General features: G+C 49.8%; 1 protein-coding gene across 2 annotated transcripts in view; it reads right to left on the reverse strand.

Moving 5' to 3' along the window:
• Positions 1–13,461: 13,461 nt before the first annotated feature.
• Positions 13,462–17,652, reverse strand: part of CACNG2 (calcium voltage-gated channel auxiliary subunit gamma 2) — a 62,398-nt gene continuing 58,207 nt past the window's right edge. Inside the window, exons 3-4 of one of the 2 annotated variants that reach the window (XM_038422139.2) lie at positions 15,850–15,990; positions 13,462–14,948 (exon numbers count right to left, since the gene is read on the reverse strand). In XM_038422139.2, the coding sequence (XP_038278067.1) occupies positions 14,413–14,948; positions 15,850–15,990 (677 nt within the window). In that variant the 3' untranslated portion in view covers positions 13,462–14,412. The remainder of the gene's footprint in view (positions 14,949–15,849; positions 15,991–17,652) is intronic. The other variant, XM_038422148.2, reaches the window with a different exon arrangement.

Consider the following 17,652-nt stretch of genomic DNA (forward strand, 5'->3'; position numbering starts at 1 on the left):
ATGGAGGATATAAATTAGTCTGGGATGATGGAAAGGGGAGGACTACAGCGGAACACCGCAATTCTGAGCCATTGTGAGAGAGCAGCAGGGGTGGGAAAGGCACGTGATCCCACTTATTAGCTTCTAACCAGCAGAACGGGATTTTATCAGCATACTTGAAACGTCCCCAGATTGTGTTGTGCCTCCTGAACGAACCCTTCCATCCTAGCCCCCCCCAGCCTTTGGCCTAACAAGCTCAACGTCTGCTGGGGCTTGCAGCAGCTACAGCCCTTAGCGGAGGGTGAGCTGCCTTGCGGCTGTGCTTGACTCCGCTTCTTGGGATACACCTGCCACCCAACAATTCCTCCACTGAGTTTAGCATAACAGTTTTGTGTCGGATGTACTGCTGGCCAAACAGCAAACTTTAATTACCCATCAGAGTGCCCCTGCTAAACACCTGGCCTCCATTGCTAATGCTGTACACGCTCACAAGCTGCCTGCACTCGGTCTTGCGCCGTAGTGAGCACAACAGATACTTAAATAAATAAGATTAATTATGTCCAGGATGAGACCTCTTGCTGAGGGGAAGGGAGAATGCCAACAGCGAGCAGCTCCACTGGGAGAAGCTGGAAGGGAGAGCTGGGAGCCAGGCTTAACTGGAAAACATTCTTTGCAAATCCGATGGCAAATACAGGCTTCCCTACTTCGTATGAGGTAGTGTGGTCTAGTCACTGGACAGGCACTGGGCTGGGAGTCAGGAGATCTTGGTTTATTCCCAGCTCAGCCACTGACCTGCATTGTGACACTGGGCAAGTGGCTTCCCCTCTCTGTGCCTCAGTTTCCCTTCCCCTTTGTCTTTCTTGTCTATTTAGACTGTAAGCTGTCTGAGGCAGGGACTGACTCTGACTGTGTTTGTATAGTGCCTGACACAATGGGAGCACTGAACTCAGTTGGTGCCTCTAGGTGCTACTGTAATAATAATTTTAATAAAATCAATTTCTTGCATTTCAGTTATTTATATCTCCTCTTAATGACCTAAGGGTCATCTTAGATTGGAAGCTCTTAAGGGCTGTATAGCCAGCACCTGGCACATGGTGGGTGCTAGTGAAATATTGCGATTGGAGTGAGGAGGCCTGGGTTCTATTCACAGCTTTGCTACAGGCCTCCTGAGTGACCTTGGGTAAGACAGATCCCTTCTCCGTGCCTCAGTTTCCCAGCCTGTAAAATAGGGGTAATGACACTGCACTCCTTGGTAAAGCGCTTTGAGATCTACTGTTGAAATGCTGTAAGAACTAGGTGTTACTGTTATTCCTGTATGAGAGAAGGATTGGAGATGGGGAGCCTCTTCCTGCTATGCTGAGCTTATTCCACTGGATGGCACTGCCTCCTAAGGAATTAAAAGACCCAGGGCCCCAACACTCTTTAAATCAATCAATAAATACACTTAGAGAATTAAAAAAGAATGAAGAGAATGAAATGGTGGTGAAAGGTTCCGCTTGACAGGTCCCTGGAGCGTGAAGCCCTGTACTTTATTTCCAAGACAGGTACAGAAGGGGTAGGGCCAGCCACAGAGCAAGCTTCCTACACACTGTCTCCCTTGCCAACCCCTTGCTACTGTCCTTGAGGATCCATTCCTAGGAGTGAGCTCATCTCCACAGCCACCTTAATCCTCAGCCTCTGTCCTGAAACTACCCATGCCAGGGCTAGTTAGCGCCAGTGGCCGTAGAACTTTCCGTACTACCAGCACCTAATCAGCACAGAGTGCACTGAGACCTCCTCACCCTCATTTTACAGAACAGCTGTCACTGTGATACAACATTGGCACTACAAGCTCTGGGCCTCACTGGGACTGGGGACATAGACGCTGAAGGCTCTGCACTCCACTCCCACTCCCCTGTCACCCCAGCACTGCCGGGCATAGCACGTGCATTAATAAAGACCAGCAGGCTCAGTCTGGGGTCACGCACCCTTTGGTACCCAGGAAAGAGACCAGCTCCTCCCATTGGCCTAAGAGTGAGACCTGCCAGCAGGATGACAGATCTCTGTGAACAAGGTAACTAGTATCAACTCTGTTAGTGTCAGGAAATAGCTGGGCTTCACCCTAAAACACAGACTTGGTGAGAGCACTGACCTCATGATTAAAAGACCTCAGTTCAAGCGGATACAGGTCCAACTTCAAAGGCAGAGCTAGCCCTGATGAGCATGCAACAAAAGCCCGTGCTGCAGACACACAGACATCACGATCCCCAGCAGGGGGGACAGATTCCAGATCCATCATTCTACTTCAAAACCAGAGTTCATAGCCTCTTGATGAAAGAGAATCCCCATTCACTGACAACAGTAGCGGAGCTCTTACGATGCTATATGAGGCAGTCACTAGAGGGCAACCTGGCCCTGTGTTTAGCCAGTAGATTATAAATGCACTGCCTGAAGCATCATCAAAACAGGCTTTAGGAAGTACTGCAGCAATAGCTGTGCAGTTGGCCCTTGTTGCTCACCTCCGGAAGAATGAGTTCCCTCTCTCTGTGATCTAACATCAGACATACTCAGCACAGTGGTGTTTAATGCCCTGGAATATTTTAATATCAAAGTCCCCAGGTTTCCCGCATGCCCGGCCGTTAGTGTAGATCACACAGAAATGAGAACAAACAGTGCTCCAGGCTCCTAGGACCACACTATGGAACATTCACCTAGAGGGACATCTGAGGATGAGGAGAGTTAACATTAACATCAGACCCTTTGTAGCCAGAAGCAAACTCAGGCACCACCCAGGGCAGGTCTATAGCCACTTACACTAACTTGCCTTAGTCGTGCATGCTCATATTGAAAGTGACCCTCAATTCTCAGCTGCAGCTGTCTGGCTATTCAGGGAAGGCGGTTGCTGCTGCTTTTTCCATTTGCACCCCCGCCCCAATAGAACTTGCCCTATATAACGTGGGGCATTGGAGTGGCTGCCTTTATGTGAGTCCTTCAGCTGGAAGGGCCGTCCTGTTCCATGGCCAGCTAGGAATGGTGCACAGCACTGGGACAAGTGCACATTTTTATTACATGGATTTTATTCTCTCATGGTTTTGAGAGGGGCAGTGCCCCAGTGACATAGTTCCAGCTCCTCTTCTCTCCCCCACCCTAATTCAGGAGCCCTTCCCACTTCTTCAAATTCCTCTGCCCAACCGTGACTGTACTGGGAAAGTGCGGCCTGGAGGTACTCAGGTTGTTCCCAGAGTTCCTCCTGTTAAAGTGCCAGTATGGCCCATGGCACTTAAACTGAGGAAAAGAAATCCCACCCCTCCCGTGACAGACCTTTCATATTGCAGTGCTGTGGGCATGGAGCTCTTCATGATTATGTTCCTCCTATTGGGGTCAGAGGTAGCATATCACAGCTCCACTCCTCCTGAGTTATGAATGGTCTGCTAGCTGACCCAATCCTCTTGACTCCCTGTAGAGGTGGGCCTTGAGCCCTGCTGGGCTTGCCAGCTGATACTACAGTACATTGATTGATCTCAGAGTAAGGAGCCAGGCAGATTTATCCATGCCCTGCTAGGCCAGGCATGTATCCTCAGAAGGGACTGCACCAAGCCTGCAGATGGAAGCTATCACGGGAAGAGGTGAGGAAAGCAGGGTAGATGAGGCCAATGTTTAGACAGAAAAATAAAGAGGAAGAGGAAAGCTGAGGACTCCCAGACCCATGTGAGCAGCCACAAGTCATGTCCCACAGGGCAGTGCTGTCCCCTCAGCCTGGGCACCATTAACCCCCCGGGATAGGCTGCAGGATTAGGACCCTGCAGTGGCAGGATACTTGACACAGAAGTGAGTCAGTGAGCAGCAGACAGAATAAAGTACAGCTGATTGCTGCCAGCTGGCCATCTGCTGCCAGCACAGGACCTAGAGAGGACATGCATCCTAAATCCATGGTGCCCTCCTTCCACTCCAGTACCCCTCAGATCACATCCCAACATGACCTGAGGGACAGTGGGGGCAGGCAGGCAGCATCTGGGATGCATGACTCTGATTAGGGTGGCAAAGATAACACACAGAGCCAGTGACCCAAGGATGTGGTGGTGGTGGTGGGGGCTTGGGGAGGATGGTTTTGAGGGATCAAGCCCAATATAGTCTTAATCCACCCCTGGAGACAGGGGAAATGTGATCACACCCACCCAAGAGCCATTTGCTTTCAGCTCTGCCCCTTTAAAACATTCCTTACTATGACAGATTCATTAGTTAATGTTTGGAAAGTGCTTTGAACAAACAGTACAGTGTAAGTGCTCGGTTATTTATTATTATTTTGAGCCTGCCCCTGTCTGCACCCCTTGAGGCCTGAACTAAATTCACAATGTTTGGCCCTGGAACCTTATCCCCTTCCTGTCTCTCACTCTCAGTCCCCTATACCTTAAAAACACCTCTGGGGTTTGGGTAGAATAAGTACTCCACTCCATAGTCCTAGGAGGGAACCAGTGATCCACGGACCCCAGGCAGGGAGATCTCTCCCTGGCAGAGAATCATGTATCCCTGCTGGACAGGCCACATCCCAAGGAGGAATCCACAGCTTGGTAATAATGTGGCCCCCCACCACCATAGTATGAGTGCATCACACTTTGGAATGGATTTTAGCCTCCCAACACCTTGGGAGGTAGGAAAGGATTATCTCATAATCTCATAAAGGATATCTTCATAAATGATCTGGAGGATGGTGTGGATTGCACTCTCAGCAAATTTGCGGATGATACTAAACTGGGAGGAGTGGTAGATACGCTGGAGGGGAGGGATAGGATACAGAAGGACCTAGACAAATTGGAGGATTGGGCCAAAAGAAATCTAATGAGGTTCAATAAGGATAAATGCAGGGTCCTGCACTTAGGATGGAAGAACCCAATGCACCGCTACAGACTAGGGACCGAATGGCTCGGCAGCAGTTCTGCGGAAAAGGACCTAGGGGTGACAGTGGACGAGAAGCTGGATATGAGTCAGCAGTGTGCCCTTGTTGCCAAGAAGGCCAATGGCATTTTGGGATGTATAAGTAGGGGCATAGCGAGCAGATCGAGGGACGTGATCGTTCCCCTCTATTCGACACTGGTGAGGCCTCATCTGGAGTACTGTGTCCAGTTTTGGGCCCCACACTACAGGAAGGATGTGGATAAATTGGAAAGAGTACAGCGAAGGGCAACAAAAATGATTAGGGGTCTAGAGCACATGACTTATGAGGAGAGGCTGAGGGAGCTGGGATTGTTTAGTCTGCAGAAGAGAAGAATGAGGGGGGATTTGATAGCTGCTTTCAACTACCTGAAAGGGGGTTTCAAAGAGGATGGCTCTAGACTGTTCTCAATGGTAGCAGATGACAGAACGAGGAGTAATGGTCTCAAGTTGCAATGGGGGAGGTTTAGATTGGATATTAGGAAAAACTTTTTCACTAAGAGGGTGGTGAAACACTGGAATGCGTTACCTAGGGAGGTGGTAGAATCTCCTTCCTTAGAGGTTTTTAAGGTCAGGCTTGACAAAGCCCTGGCTGGGATGATTTAACTGGGACTTGGTCCTGCTTTGAGCAGGGGGTTGGACTAGATGACCTTCTGGGGTCCCTTCCAACCCTGATATTCTATGATTCTATGATTCTATGATCTCCATTTTATAGATGGGGACTTGAGGCAGAGGGTAGATTGGCCTGCCCAAGACCACATAAGGAGTCTGTGGCTGAGCCAGGAACTGAACGCAGGTCTCGTGGGACCCCATCCAGAGCCTTATTTGCTGATCCATCCTTTCTTGCCATGATTGTCCCTTCTGGGAGCTGATCCAGGGGCTATTTCACTCCTGACTCTACTTTTGTATGACACTATTATTAATACTTAGCTCCAACCTGCTAGTGCTTTGCATAATTGCCTTCTTCTGTTCTCTGGCTCCAGGAGCATTGCTAGGCGCTCTGCTACTCTGGTGAGGGGGACCTTATAAGCCCCTAGCTCAAAGGATGGCTTTTCCAGCCAGGGAGAATTCACCCCATCCTTCTCCCAGTCTATCTCAGGCCTGGCCATGCACAGCCACCAAGGAGAGGCCAGCAACTTCCGAGAGCCGCCAAAGAACAGAGCAACAATGCAGTGGGGATGGAGATGCCACCAGCTTCTTCGGCACCTTCCAGTCCCATTCTTCAGTACTGGGCAGCTCAGGTCTCTCTGTCCTGGTGAGGCTGGCAGGAACCAGGAGCAGGAGGGGGACAATGTCTCACCCTAGAGGAGAAGCAGGTGGAGGGAAAGTAAAATGGGAAAATGGTCATGCCCCAGAAGAGTATGCCCATGTGCAGACCTGCCTTGTTCCTGGTACATGTGTGTGTGATGCCCATTGTAGTAACAGGGCCCTCAGCTCTGAGCCTGTTCTCTGTTGAATGGGCTCCTGGCCTTCTCTGGAGCTCCATCCCTGCCTCGTGCCCTCATTCTCCATGCAGGCCCCTTTGCTGCTGCTTGTGGAAGGGGTCCCTGGAGGATGAGTGGAAATGGAACACCAGGCGTCTATAATTATCTCTGTGATGAGGCATCCCACTGGCTTGTTCTGGCAGCTTGAAACACGCAGATCAAAGGCCAGTGCAGGCTTCCTCTGAGCTTTGATACCAGCCTGCAGGAGGCAGCAGTGCCTGCTGTGCACCATGCCAGTGTGGAGCAAAAAAGGGAGAAGAGCAGCGGCTGAGAGGGAAAGGAAGAAAAAAGGGAAAGAGGAAGGATGAGGTCTTGGTGCCCTGCAGTCAGCTAACTGCGCTGCCAGGCCATTTCGGATCTCTGGCTCCATCCCGCTGCCAGGGTCCAACACGAGCTGAATGAGCTTGAGATGAATGCTCCTGCTCTGCCAAGTAAGACTCAGGAGATCTAGGTTTAGATCTCCAGACCCAGCCTCTTGTTCTCTGGGCTGGTGGGGGCTGGGACTGCTATGAGGACAGCAGAGGGCACAGAAGGAAGTGAGCACCTATCTTCCATTGCTGACTCAGGAGTAGACAGCCTTGACTCCCCTAGCCTGGGGAGAGCCAACCTGCATCTGCTGGCTCTGTCCCGCATACTGAGAACCAATGAGTAATCTCTCTGCTATTCCAGCAGTGTCCTCTGCTCAGGGCATGGGGTGAGGAGCAGCACTCGGTCATACTCCCAGGCTCCCACGCCATGGGCTGCCATTTCCACCTGTCACTAGGTGAATCCCATTTGGACTTGGTAGCACCTTACACAGAAATGCCTGCTTAAGATGCAGGGCAATGGAGAGGCAAGCTCTGGAAATCTGGAGGATAATTAATTAGCAGAAGGATTCTTGCTGGGATGAAAGGACAGGACAAGTGGAAGGAGCTAGGTGGACAGTGTTGGTGGACTGCTGGGTGTCCGTTGAGAAGCAGATGTGAGGAGGTGGAAAGGTGGGAGGAGAAAAGGACAGGCCTGGATCGAGTGAGGTCCAGAGGGGAGGGAAAGCGAAAAGAGCTACAGGGAAAAGAGTAAGGGAGAGAGGACAGATCTCACTGCCTTGGGGGTGAATCCAGAGAGGGTAAACTAGAGAAATGGCAGCAGAAGCTCCGTAACCCCAGGAGCTCCAGCTTGATACAACATCTGCGACTCAATGTTGAATGAAGGGCCGTATTCTACAGCCTGGTCAGGTTCAGTCTTCCAGCAGCCCAATGCGGCACTAGGGGGAAGGAAGGGGGTTGCGGTGCTGTGTCCTTCCTAACACAGCCATGCTGCATCAACCCATGGCTTTGTGTGTGCGGTGCTCCCTGGGGAGATACAAGCCATGCTCTTTGTACTTCAGGGGAGTAAGTGATATGCAGCAGGTTGGGGGAGAGCTTGGCCCCAGGAATGGGAAGTGGATGCTAATTCAGAAGACTGTGGAGGAGGGAAGAAAAGGAGTGTAAGAGAATTGGGAGAGGGAGACAGCTTAGCTAGTGAAAGGGAGGAGAGAAGAGCATGCTGGGGCAGAGAGGTGTTTACAAGTGACCAGAGGAAATAGCTGTGGAATTTTAATGCAAGGCCCCAGTATTGATCAGTGCAAGATGCAGCAGGCGGGTGCGAGAGTCAGAGGAGAGAACTGCAGTGCTATTAATACAGAGGACATACTGTAATCTATCAGTGTCAGCCCGGGGAGAGCCAACCTGCTGCTTCAACCCCTTCATTCCCAGAGCGCCGTTCTGCCTTTGGCCCAGTTGCACAGCAGAATTAACCCTGCTGCTCCCACACATCAGTTCAAAGCGTCTCTGTCGGCAGAGGAGGGGTGGGATTCTAGCCTATCTGGAGTGGCAGGTTCCAAACCGGCCTTCTGGCGAACACTGCTACGCAAGCCAGCCAGGTTTTCCTGCCCAGACTGCTGTCCTGTGGGAGCAGGTAGGTTAGGGGCACCAGTGGTTAGTGCCCTGCGCTGCCAATGCAGGAGACCCAGGAGTCGTCACAATCTGTCTCCTCCGGGCTGGGTTAGCTGCTGAGGCTGTTCACTCAGGCTGAGGAGGAGCAATGGCTTTTGCTGTGACCTTTCCAACAGATTCAAAGACAGCTGGTTACCAGCTCCTCCTTCAATCCAGAATGGGGCAGCTACAAAACAGAAGTTCTGAGGCTGCAAGTCTGTCTTGTTTTGGAAGGTGGGGCTGGGACAAGGAAATTGGGGCTGGGGGGAAGTGTAATAGTCCCTGCAGAAACCAGGAATTAGTCACTCTGGTGGCACCTGCACTGTCAGGCACAGTGCACCGGCGACTCCAGCACGCTAACTCTTGTGTCGCCAGGTTGCGGGCACCAAAGCTCTGCAATGTCATGGCCATCCAGCCCCGAAGCCATGAGCCTCCAGGTACAAGCCATGACAAGTTCCCTTCACCCCCCCAGCATCTAGGCTAGGACTAGGAGCAAATCTAATATCCCCCTCCCCATGAGATCATCTCTGGGTTTTTCTTACTGCCACTTTCTCTTCCATTTCCCCTGCCTGCCTTGCCCCTCTTTCCCACACAGCCCACCCATGCCGCTGTCAGGATCTGTGCCTCCCAGAGTACTGTTCCTCACCACTCCCTCCACAGGCATCTGCAGCCCGCCCTCCCCCTCCCCAGCCCTTACTTGCTTTGGCTCCTCCTCACAAGCACATTTCCTCCGCCCTCCCTGTGGGATTCTGAACCCCCTGCAAAGGCTTTGTTCATATGCTGGCATCCGATGAAGTGAGCTGTAGCTCACGAAAGCTTATGCTCAAATAAATTTGTTAGTCTCTAAGGTGCCACAAGTACTCCTTTTCTTTTTTCATATGCTGGCCATCCTGTTTCTGTGAGCCAGGGGTTCAGTTCCACTCCTCCTGGTTTGGCTCTTTCACACAATATGGCCTAATGGTTAGAACAGGGGACAGGGAGTCAGGAGAGCTGGGCTCTATTTCAGGGTCTGCCACTGCCTCACTGTGTGACCTTGAGCAAGTCTCTTTCCTCATGTACTTCTGGTTCCTTCTCTGATAAGGAGGCCTACAGAGACTACAGCACAGGGAGACTGGGAGCCCACAGGTGTTATTGTTTGCAAAGTGTTTTCATGTCTTCAGATGGGAGGGGCCAGAGAAATTCAAAGTCTTCGTAGCCAGCATCATCAGTTTAATATTAGCAGGGCTCTGGACGCACACTCCCTCTCCTCCCCATTGGTGCTATTCACGTACCTGAGGGGTTTTCACTTTTCACCAGCACATCCTTACCCCTTGAACAGCAAACAGCAGGGATGCGGGCTTGCCCATGCCTGCATGGCCTCTGAAGCCTGTCCTAACCCAGCATCTCCTTCACACAACAACCACTTTTCCTTGCTGATGGACGTGCTGGATCTGCCCTCTGCTGACTTTGCTTTACCCACTCTGCCCTTTGTGTCAGAAGGGACAGGAACCCTGTGTCTCCTCCTCACACTTCTCATCTCTGTCTGTTTAATTTCTCTGGCTGGATTCTGCCCTTTACTGGGTTTTCTTCCCAGCTCTGGTATAATCAGGAGCTATCTCCCCACTATCTTTTGCTTCCATCCAGCTGCTCTCTATTTGCTTAATGCAGAGATTCTTCCTTCCTGTTTAGCTATGTTTCCCCGGCAGCCCCTGCTCAGCATCAGCCAAAGCTCCAGAAGGCTTGGTGGTAGTTCAGTCACTCAAAGCACCTCCTACTTTCCTGGCTGTGTCACGTCCAGAGCCCTCTGTCAGGCTATTTCCCCTCTCCACTACCTCCTGGTTCCAGCCAGGCCCACGTTCCATAGACAGCAACCTTTCCTTGCAGGGTTTTAGCGCTGTTGCTTTCAGCTGGAACCAGGAAGCAAACAGCTTGCAAAAGTGAAATTGAAAACAAAATGACAACTAACTAGCCCCATCAAAGTTGTGTGTGTGTGTGGCAGGGGGAGGGAGTTGTTGATGATATTGGGGGTTCCTTTGAGTTTAGGACAAAAGTTTGAGGATCCGGTTTGAGTTCTGGCTGCATATCAGGGAGCGGGGATGGGGTGAGTTTGAGTTTTGGGCACAGACTTGGTAACTCAGTTAAATTTCTGGTGAGTTGGTTCACCCCATCCTTGTTCCTCTGCCTCATTCCCCTCCAGCGTGGAGTTTCTTCTCTATAGACACTGACTGCCATAGGCATCCTCTCTCCTCCCAAATTGCCCACAAATATCTATCCCCATCTCTGCCCCAAATTTTCCAGTCATGCTTTGGACATCTGAAGGTGCCAGGATGTAACAGGCCCAGACAATTAATACAAAGGGTGTATATCTGAGGAGGCTCCCCTTGGGGTCTGGTCCCAGCCCCATTTCCTAATTCCTTGAGCCTGCTTGCAGAAGCTTTAACCCTATTGCCTCTCTGCCAGTCTAGTATTGCCAGCTTCAAGCATTCAAAGATTATGAGTCAAGCACCCCACAAATAATGAATGGTTTAAAATACATGAGTTTTTTTTAAAAGTTTTTTTTTAAATTTGCCTTCTGGTTTTGGGGCTGCTTTTGCTCCATATTTGCAGACTTTTCTCGATAGCTACAAGGGCTAGAAACTTTTTATTTTTAAATGAAAGCTGAGATTCTCAGATAATCCCTGGACTCCAGGAGCTGGGGCTTTAAAATACATTACTAACATTGCAAGATAACTGGCGTGTCATCAGGATGCTTCAGAAGAAGGCAGGAAAATTCCACAATTCACCTGGCCTAATGTCTGCTATTCCAGAAAACAAACACACCAACAACTCCAGTTTAATTGCATTTAGTTCAAACATAAGGATGGCAAAACCTATTCCCCCTCATACCCCCATGTTGTCCTTTCTTCCTGGGTCACAAACATGTGGGAAGACCAGACAAAGTGGCAACATCAGCCAGAACTCCTAACTGGACCAACGCTTCTCTTCAAACTACTCTGTGTCACTGTTCCCCCGAGAGACTTCTCTGGCAGGCCAAGAATTCTTTTCAAGACTTCCCAATAAAGCCACATAAACAAGGACCAAGTTATATAAAAAAAAAATCTTTATTTCATGTACCAGGATTTTTTTTTTTTTGTAATTTTCTGTTTTTAAAATTTTTTTCTTTTTAACAGTCTGAAAAAACCCCACAAAATAAAGAAAATGGAGGTTGGTTTCTTGAACTGGTTTGAGCTGGACATGAGCAATATCCTTAGAAAAAGCTTCCCCTCCAGTCCTAGTCCTCCCCTTTTTCTCTCCCTCTCTCACACCCAGGTGCTCACTCATCTTCTCGTTTCGCTGTGCGAATGCTCAAGAACTCTGTGGGCATCAAGTTCTCAAAAGCAGCTTTGGATTTAAACCAAAACACTGTACTCTGTCTACGCCGGAGTTTGGGAAACCAATTTTAACTCAGCGCTTGGAGGTGGAGGGATTTTTTTTTTATCTTTTGTCTATTTTTTTACATTTTAAAAGGCCTGGGGACCAGGTGGGGATGGCAGGCCTGGAAGTAACTGGAATTCAGCAGGAATCCCAGACACCCAGTTCGGACGGAGGCATGCCACCTAGATGATCAGTTTCATCTAAGCTTTCTCTATGCTTCTCCATCAGCGTCAGACCTTCCCCTTGAGACCTAGAGAGAATTCGTTTCACCTTGGACTTAAATTTCCCACATGCTGCTCCCCAACCCTGCCCTGAAAGGACCCCACTTTCCTGTGCTGAGAGGGAAAGTAGGATAAAGCAGCAATATCTAGGGCCAGGAACCATTTTAGGAACAGTGTCTACACTCCAGTGGGAGCTGAACCATTGGACTTAATGACCTTTAAAACTGGAGCAGCAGGAATTGGAACAGAGTCAAGGGTGGGGCTGAGCAGCTGAAAGGGACTACTGACCCACTCAATAAACCCACAGCCCTGGACCTGCCCCTGGATGCCACAGAAGGGATTCTGTTGTCCGTACGTCCGTGGAGCATTCTCTCAATCTGTGCTGGCCCTGGGCTGGTCTGCAGCTGACTGAGTGACACACAGAGGCATATTGATAACACTCTCCTTCTGTTTGCTTTGCCCACTCTCCCTACCATCCCTCTCTGTGTCCTGGCAGCAGCATTATTTAAGGGAGCTGAATTACTAGTGATTTCTCGGACCTCCTTGGCACATTGATTCTCCTCAGCACAAAGACTTGGTGCTAAATGTCAGGCCAAGTCCCTGGTGCATGTGATAATTCCCGGGATGGATGGGTGCTGCAGACGGGGTGAGGAGGTTTGCAGGATTTACATATTCGAAGGAAGCAGGGAAGGGTGGGCAGATGGCTGCAATGGTGTGGTGGGATGCGTGTGTGTATGAGTGGGAGACTGTAGGCCTGATTCTCCTCTCATGCTCACCAGTGTAAACCAGGATTAATGGAGTTTTCTGGGGTCAAACCAGTAGGAGAGGAGAATCAGGCCCAGTGTGTGTATGAGCAGGAAGAGGAGAGCATGTATATAGGAGTTCAAGGGCCTCACTGCCTTGCACCTGTTTTAGTCTCTACCCTGGGGCAGAATGTGTAAAACACTTCCACAGGGGCAAGCAAATGGGGACCTCTGATCTGGTAGCACTTTGCACCCGCCCTGTTGGGTGTAAACGACTACGCAGGAGCAAGGCAGTGGGGAATCAGGCGTTGTACGTGACGAGGTCTGTCCAAGACTTGGGGCCCAATCTGATGCCCATTAAGGTCAATGGACAGACTCTCGCTGGTTTCAGCGGGGGTGGGGTCAGGCTCTTGGTAATGAGGCAAAACTGACATTTGAAGATATATACAGCAGTAGGCATCCCACGTCTGCCTACCCCAGGGAGCATCCACTGCATGAATGATGGGAGTATGCGTGTGAGTGCTAGTCTCTTTATTAGTATATAGTCCTTATGCTGTCTGTCACCCATCCCCCCAATAGCAGCATCTTCCTCTCTTCAGGGAGAGATGTGTGTCTAGCACAAAGCCTTGTGGCCAGCGGGGAGCCTCTCCACTCCTGTCAGCCGGGTAAGCTCGGCCTCTCAGTGATTTTCATTTTGTTAAAAGGATTCAATTTCCGTTTTCTCTTTACAAGCCCCCCCCTCGCCTGCTAATTTGCATTTCCCTCCCTCCCTCCCCCCAGCTCCCACGTTTTCACAGTTTAAAGCTGGAGAAAACAAAAATGAAAAGAAAAATACTATCTGGTTTTCTTCAAAGTAAATCCACTTACTGTATTTACATTTATTTATAGTTGGTTTTGTTTTATTAAAAAATTGCCACTTATTTTTTAGAAACTTTTTTTTTTGCAATGTTGCTGTTAACCACAGGATCACCAGGGACTAGTGGGTCCAGGTTGGTCACCATTAACTCCCTGGGAGTCCCGGGGACCAGGGAATCAGCATTAACCCCTGGGATTCCCAAGGACAGGAAAGTCAATGTTAACCCTTCAAGGGCCCACAAGAGACACATGAATCACCTTTGATCCCAGGGTCTTGGCAAGTCTGAGCAGGTCACAAGTAACCCCAAGATCTCCAGAGTCATCATGAACCTCTAGAACTCCCACAGATACACTCATCACTGCTAATCCACCCCCCTCACCCACCACCCCCAGAGCCTGTGAGTCCACATCGGGTTAAAACTGAACAGAAAACAAACCAAAAAATGAAAGAATGAAACCTGAAAAAATCCAAAGAGCTGCCTCCTCCTCCCACTTAATTTTTCGTTGTTTTTTGTTGTTGTTGTTTCTTGGTTCCCTTTTTTAAATTTGTTTTTATTAAATGTTAAAATAATGGTACATGGGAAATCATGCATTTTCTTTTAAATTTATTTTCTATTTTTTTTAAATCTTTCTTGGTTTTTAAAGTTTTTTCTTTTTTTACCTTTTTCTTATTTTTTTATACTTTTTTTGTCATTGTCATTTCTTTTCTTTTGTTTCTTTTCTTGTTGTTGTTTTGTTTTTTGCTTTTGGAAGGTTTCCCCCATGGTTGCTTTCTCTTCTCCCTCCCCTGCCCTCCCTGTTGCCCCTGCTCCTCCTCTTCCGTTTTCTCCCCACCTCCCGCCTGCTCCTTCCCCATTTTCAGCTCCTGGTGTCGGCTTCATACCGGGGTGGTCCGGCGGTTGGCTGTGTTAGTGTGGATAGAGTCCTTGTTCTCTTTCTGGATACAGTTGTGAACCTGGAGGAAACTGTTATCCCTGTCGGAATTGTAGGTGGCAGTGGGGGTGGTAGCAGCCTTCAGGGGGTCCCTGGTCAGGGTATACATCGAGATCTCCGTTGATGGGAGGGTATTGAACCCTTTGATCCCGACGGGCGAGGCATCCCTGGAGTGTGAAGGCTCAGTGGAACGGGAGCTGGAGCGACTGCGTCTCTGATAGCGGTAGCGGTAGCTGGGGATGCGGGTGATGGCGGAGGACTGGAGGTAGTCCGTGGCACGAGCGTTGGCACGCAGCTGTTTGTGCCTGTCAATAAACATGTGGACGGCCAGCACTCCCACCATCTCAGCTATAATGAAGGACAGGGCCCCAAAGTAGAAGGACCAACCATAGGAGTAACTGTTCTTCTTGGAGTCGCTCTTTGAGGGGTCTCCAGCGTTGGCTGATATGTACACAATGATGCCAATTATATTACTCAGACCTGCAGGCGAGAATAAGAGAGAGAGAGGAAAACATTAGAGTATCCTAGAGGGAAAGGACGGCAGGAGGAGCAAGGTTAAAGCCTAGGGTCCCACCGGTCTTCCCAAGAGTAGTCCAGTGCTGGTAAGGGCCCGGCTGCCTGTCTGCTCACAGCTGCCCAAACAAGCCTCCAACCCTGCCCTTCTTGGAGCCTAGGGATTCTCAGGTAAGAGAACAATTCATTCCACATGTTCACTGAACCCTAAACTTCACCCTGCTACTGGCACCCCAGTCAGTCCTGCCTGTGTCCGTGAGACCCGCTCCCCCATCAGATGTAGAGAGGAGCTCAGTTTCCATGTACATCCAATTCTGAGATCCTGCCTTCCCAGCCCTGAACCCCAACAGCGCTCTAATCCCAGGCTGGAGAAATTTATTTCCTATATTTCTTTTACCCAAGGTGGTTGCACCCTGTTGAGAAGTCATCAGGGACTCCATGGCTCCATCTGTCTGATGTCAGAGTCTGTCCAGTGGTGGAGATAGCCATGTAACTGAAGGGAGCTGGGGCCATTGTGTTTTTGTTTACTGCGTTTGTACATGTAGAGGAATCTCTCTGCAGGGAGCAGCTGCCATTTTGTGTGTCAGTTCAGATGCAGAATGTCAGAGTGAGTCACTGTGTGCTCTCTCTCACACACACAGAGAGACTTTATATTTACTCTTTCTGGTAGAATGTCTTCATTCATCTGAAATAAAGCTCATCTAGACTGAAAAATACATGTTGCCCTTTTTGCCTGTGCAAACATACCACCTCCTTTCCCTTATGCCCCAGCTGCTCCATCACCTGGACAGCCTATCACTGAGGTATCTTCCTCTCTATTGCTCTTAGTCTTCCATCCCCCCAGCCCATTTGTCCCTCGTCCCTTTACCTGCAGACACGAAGAAGATGCCGGCACTAAGGATGATGTTGTGTCGGGTTTTGTAGAACTCGCTGGCTGCAATGCAGAGTCCACCCATGAAAAGCAGAATCACACTCAGGATCGGGAAAATACTAGAGGCCCTTACAGCCCCTGTGAAAAAGAGAGGGAGAGGGGGAGAAAGAACAGCACAGGTAGGAGACAGAGGAAAGGGAGAAGAGAAAACAACACAGGAGGCAAAGAGATGGGGCAGGGAGGGAACAGATACATAGGGAAAACAGTAGCATGTATTGTGTGGGGGAGACAGAGAGGAAACAGAGAAGGGAGAGAAACATGGAGAGGGCAGAGTGATTCAGGAAGGAATACAGAGAAAGAAGGGGAGGGCGAGAGGAGACAGAAGGAGAGAGTGGTCACAAATGGGTCACCCATGTGTTGGATTGTCATTGAGACGATCAGAAGCCAGTGGCAAACTCAGGGGGCCTAGTGGCAGAAGTTTACCTGGGAGTCGGGACTCTTTCATAACCTGAACCCCCTAAAAGCCTCTTACTCCCGCTTTTGTTCACACCGTGTGCCTGAGTAGGGCCCTTCAGCTATTATTCCCACCTATAATGCAATGCGGTGCCAGCATCCCAAATGTTTCACCCAAAAAGTCAGTCAATTGCACATCATTTGGAAAGTGAACTCGCCTCCTAAGGAGAGGTTTGTAGAGAGTTGGAAAGCAGCTACCGAGGCAGGGTGACAGACTGTGGCTATAGGCAGAGGCTGCAGCCCTCCCTGGCATTGGGAAATAAAACTCACAACCTAATCCTCCAGAAGCACAGGACTCCCAATGGCGAGCTAAAGGTGCATCTCCACAACCTCATGCATATTCCATCCAGCAGAGAATAGTGCACACACGTGTGCAAACACCCCCCTCACCCCCAGGAGGAACTCTCATTTATTTCAGCCAACAGATGGTGGTGGTGTGTGTTTGTGCACCCCTCGCCCCACCCCACCATATTCTGTCCAGCAGAGAGCAGTGCGGTGGACTGCCACATGCTGCACAATACATCACAGCAGGTACAGTCAGTATTTTTATGAGAGGTCACTCCTCTCTTCCCAGCAGAAAGAAGATGCTACAGTGTGAAATAAACACATGGCTGAGAAAGAACATGCCTCAATGCAAGAACAGCCCAATGCAAATCTTCTTTCAGCACAAAGGTGGGAGAATCAACCTGAATAAAGCAAACAAAGACAGCAGGGACAGTCAGGTCACAGGTCCCGGGGGAGAATCTACCCCTCGTATCAGGCACAGGCACTGAATTCTTGTTGGTGTCGACTCTAGCACAATCCCTCCATGCTATAAACCCAAAGGGGTGTGAGGAACCTCTTGGCTGTTCTCCAGTCCTGCCTAGCTCTATTTCAGGGAATGGGATGGGAATAACCATGCTAATGATTTGGGGAAAGTAGGGGAAGATTGAACAGTGGGGAGCCAGGTGACAACAAGCAAATGCCTAGTGGATGCCTGCTGTATGGAGGGGCCTTGTGGAGATTCTTAGCATCACATGCTGGGACAACACAAGATCACAGTGTGAAATTGGGAGCAGAGGACACTGCAAGGGGTGAAACCAGGATTCTCTGTCCTTAATCTCAGCTCGGTTGCCTTATTCATTTCAGAAGTTCCACAGAGTCAAGTGACCATGGAAGAGAGGGGCTGTCACTAAACCCACAGTGCTGACTGTTCCAGAGTCCAGTGCAGATCCTGCAGTCTGAAGGGGAGGAGAGCTGGTAATGTGTTCGGAATGGCTTCTACCCAGCCTCAGAGTCTTGTGGCAA

The sequence above is a fragment of the Dermochelys coriacea genome, chromosome 1 (genome assembly GCF_009764565.3).
Source record: "Dermochelys coriacea isolate rDerCor1 chromosome 1, rDerCor1.pri.v4, whole genome shotgun sequence".
NCBI classification, from domain to species: Eukaryota; Metazoa; Chordata; order Testudines; family Dermochelyidae; genus Dermochelys; species Dermochelys coriacea.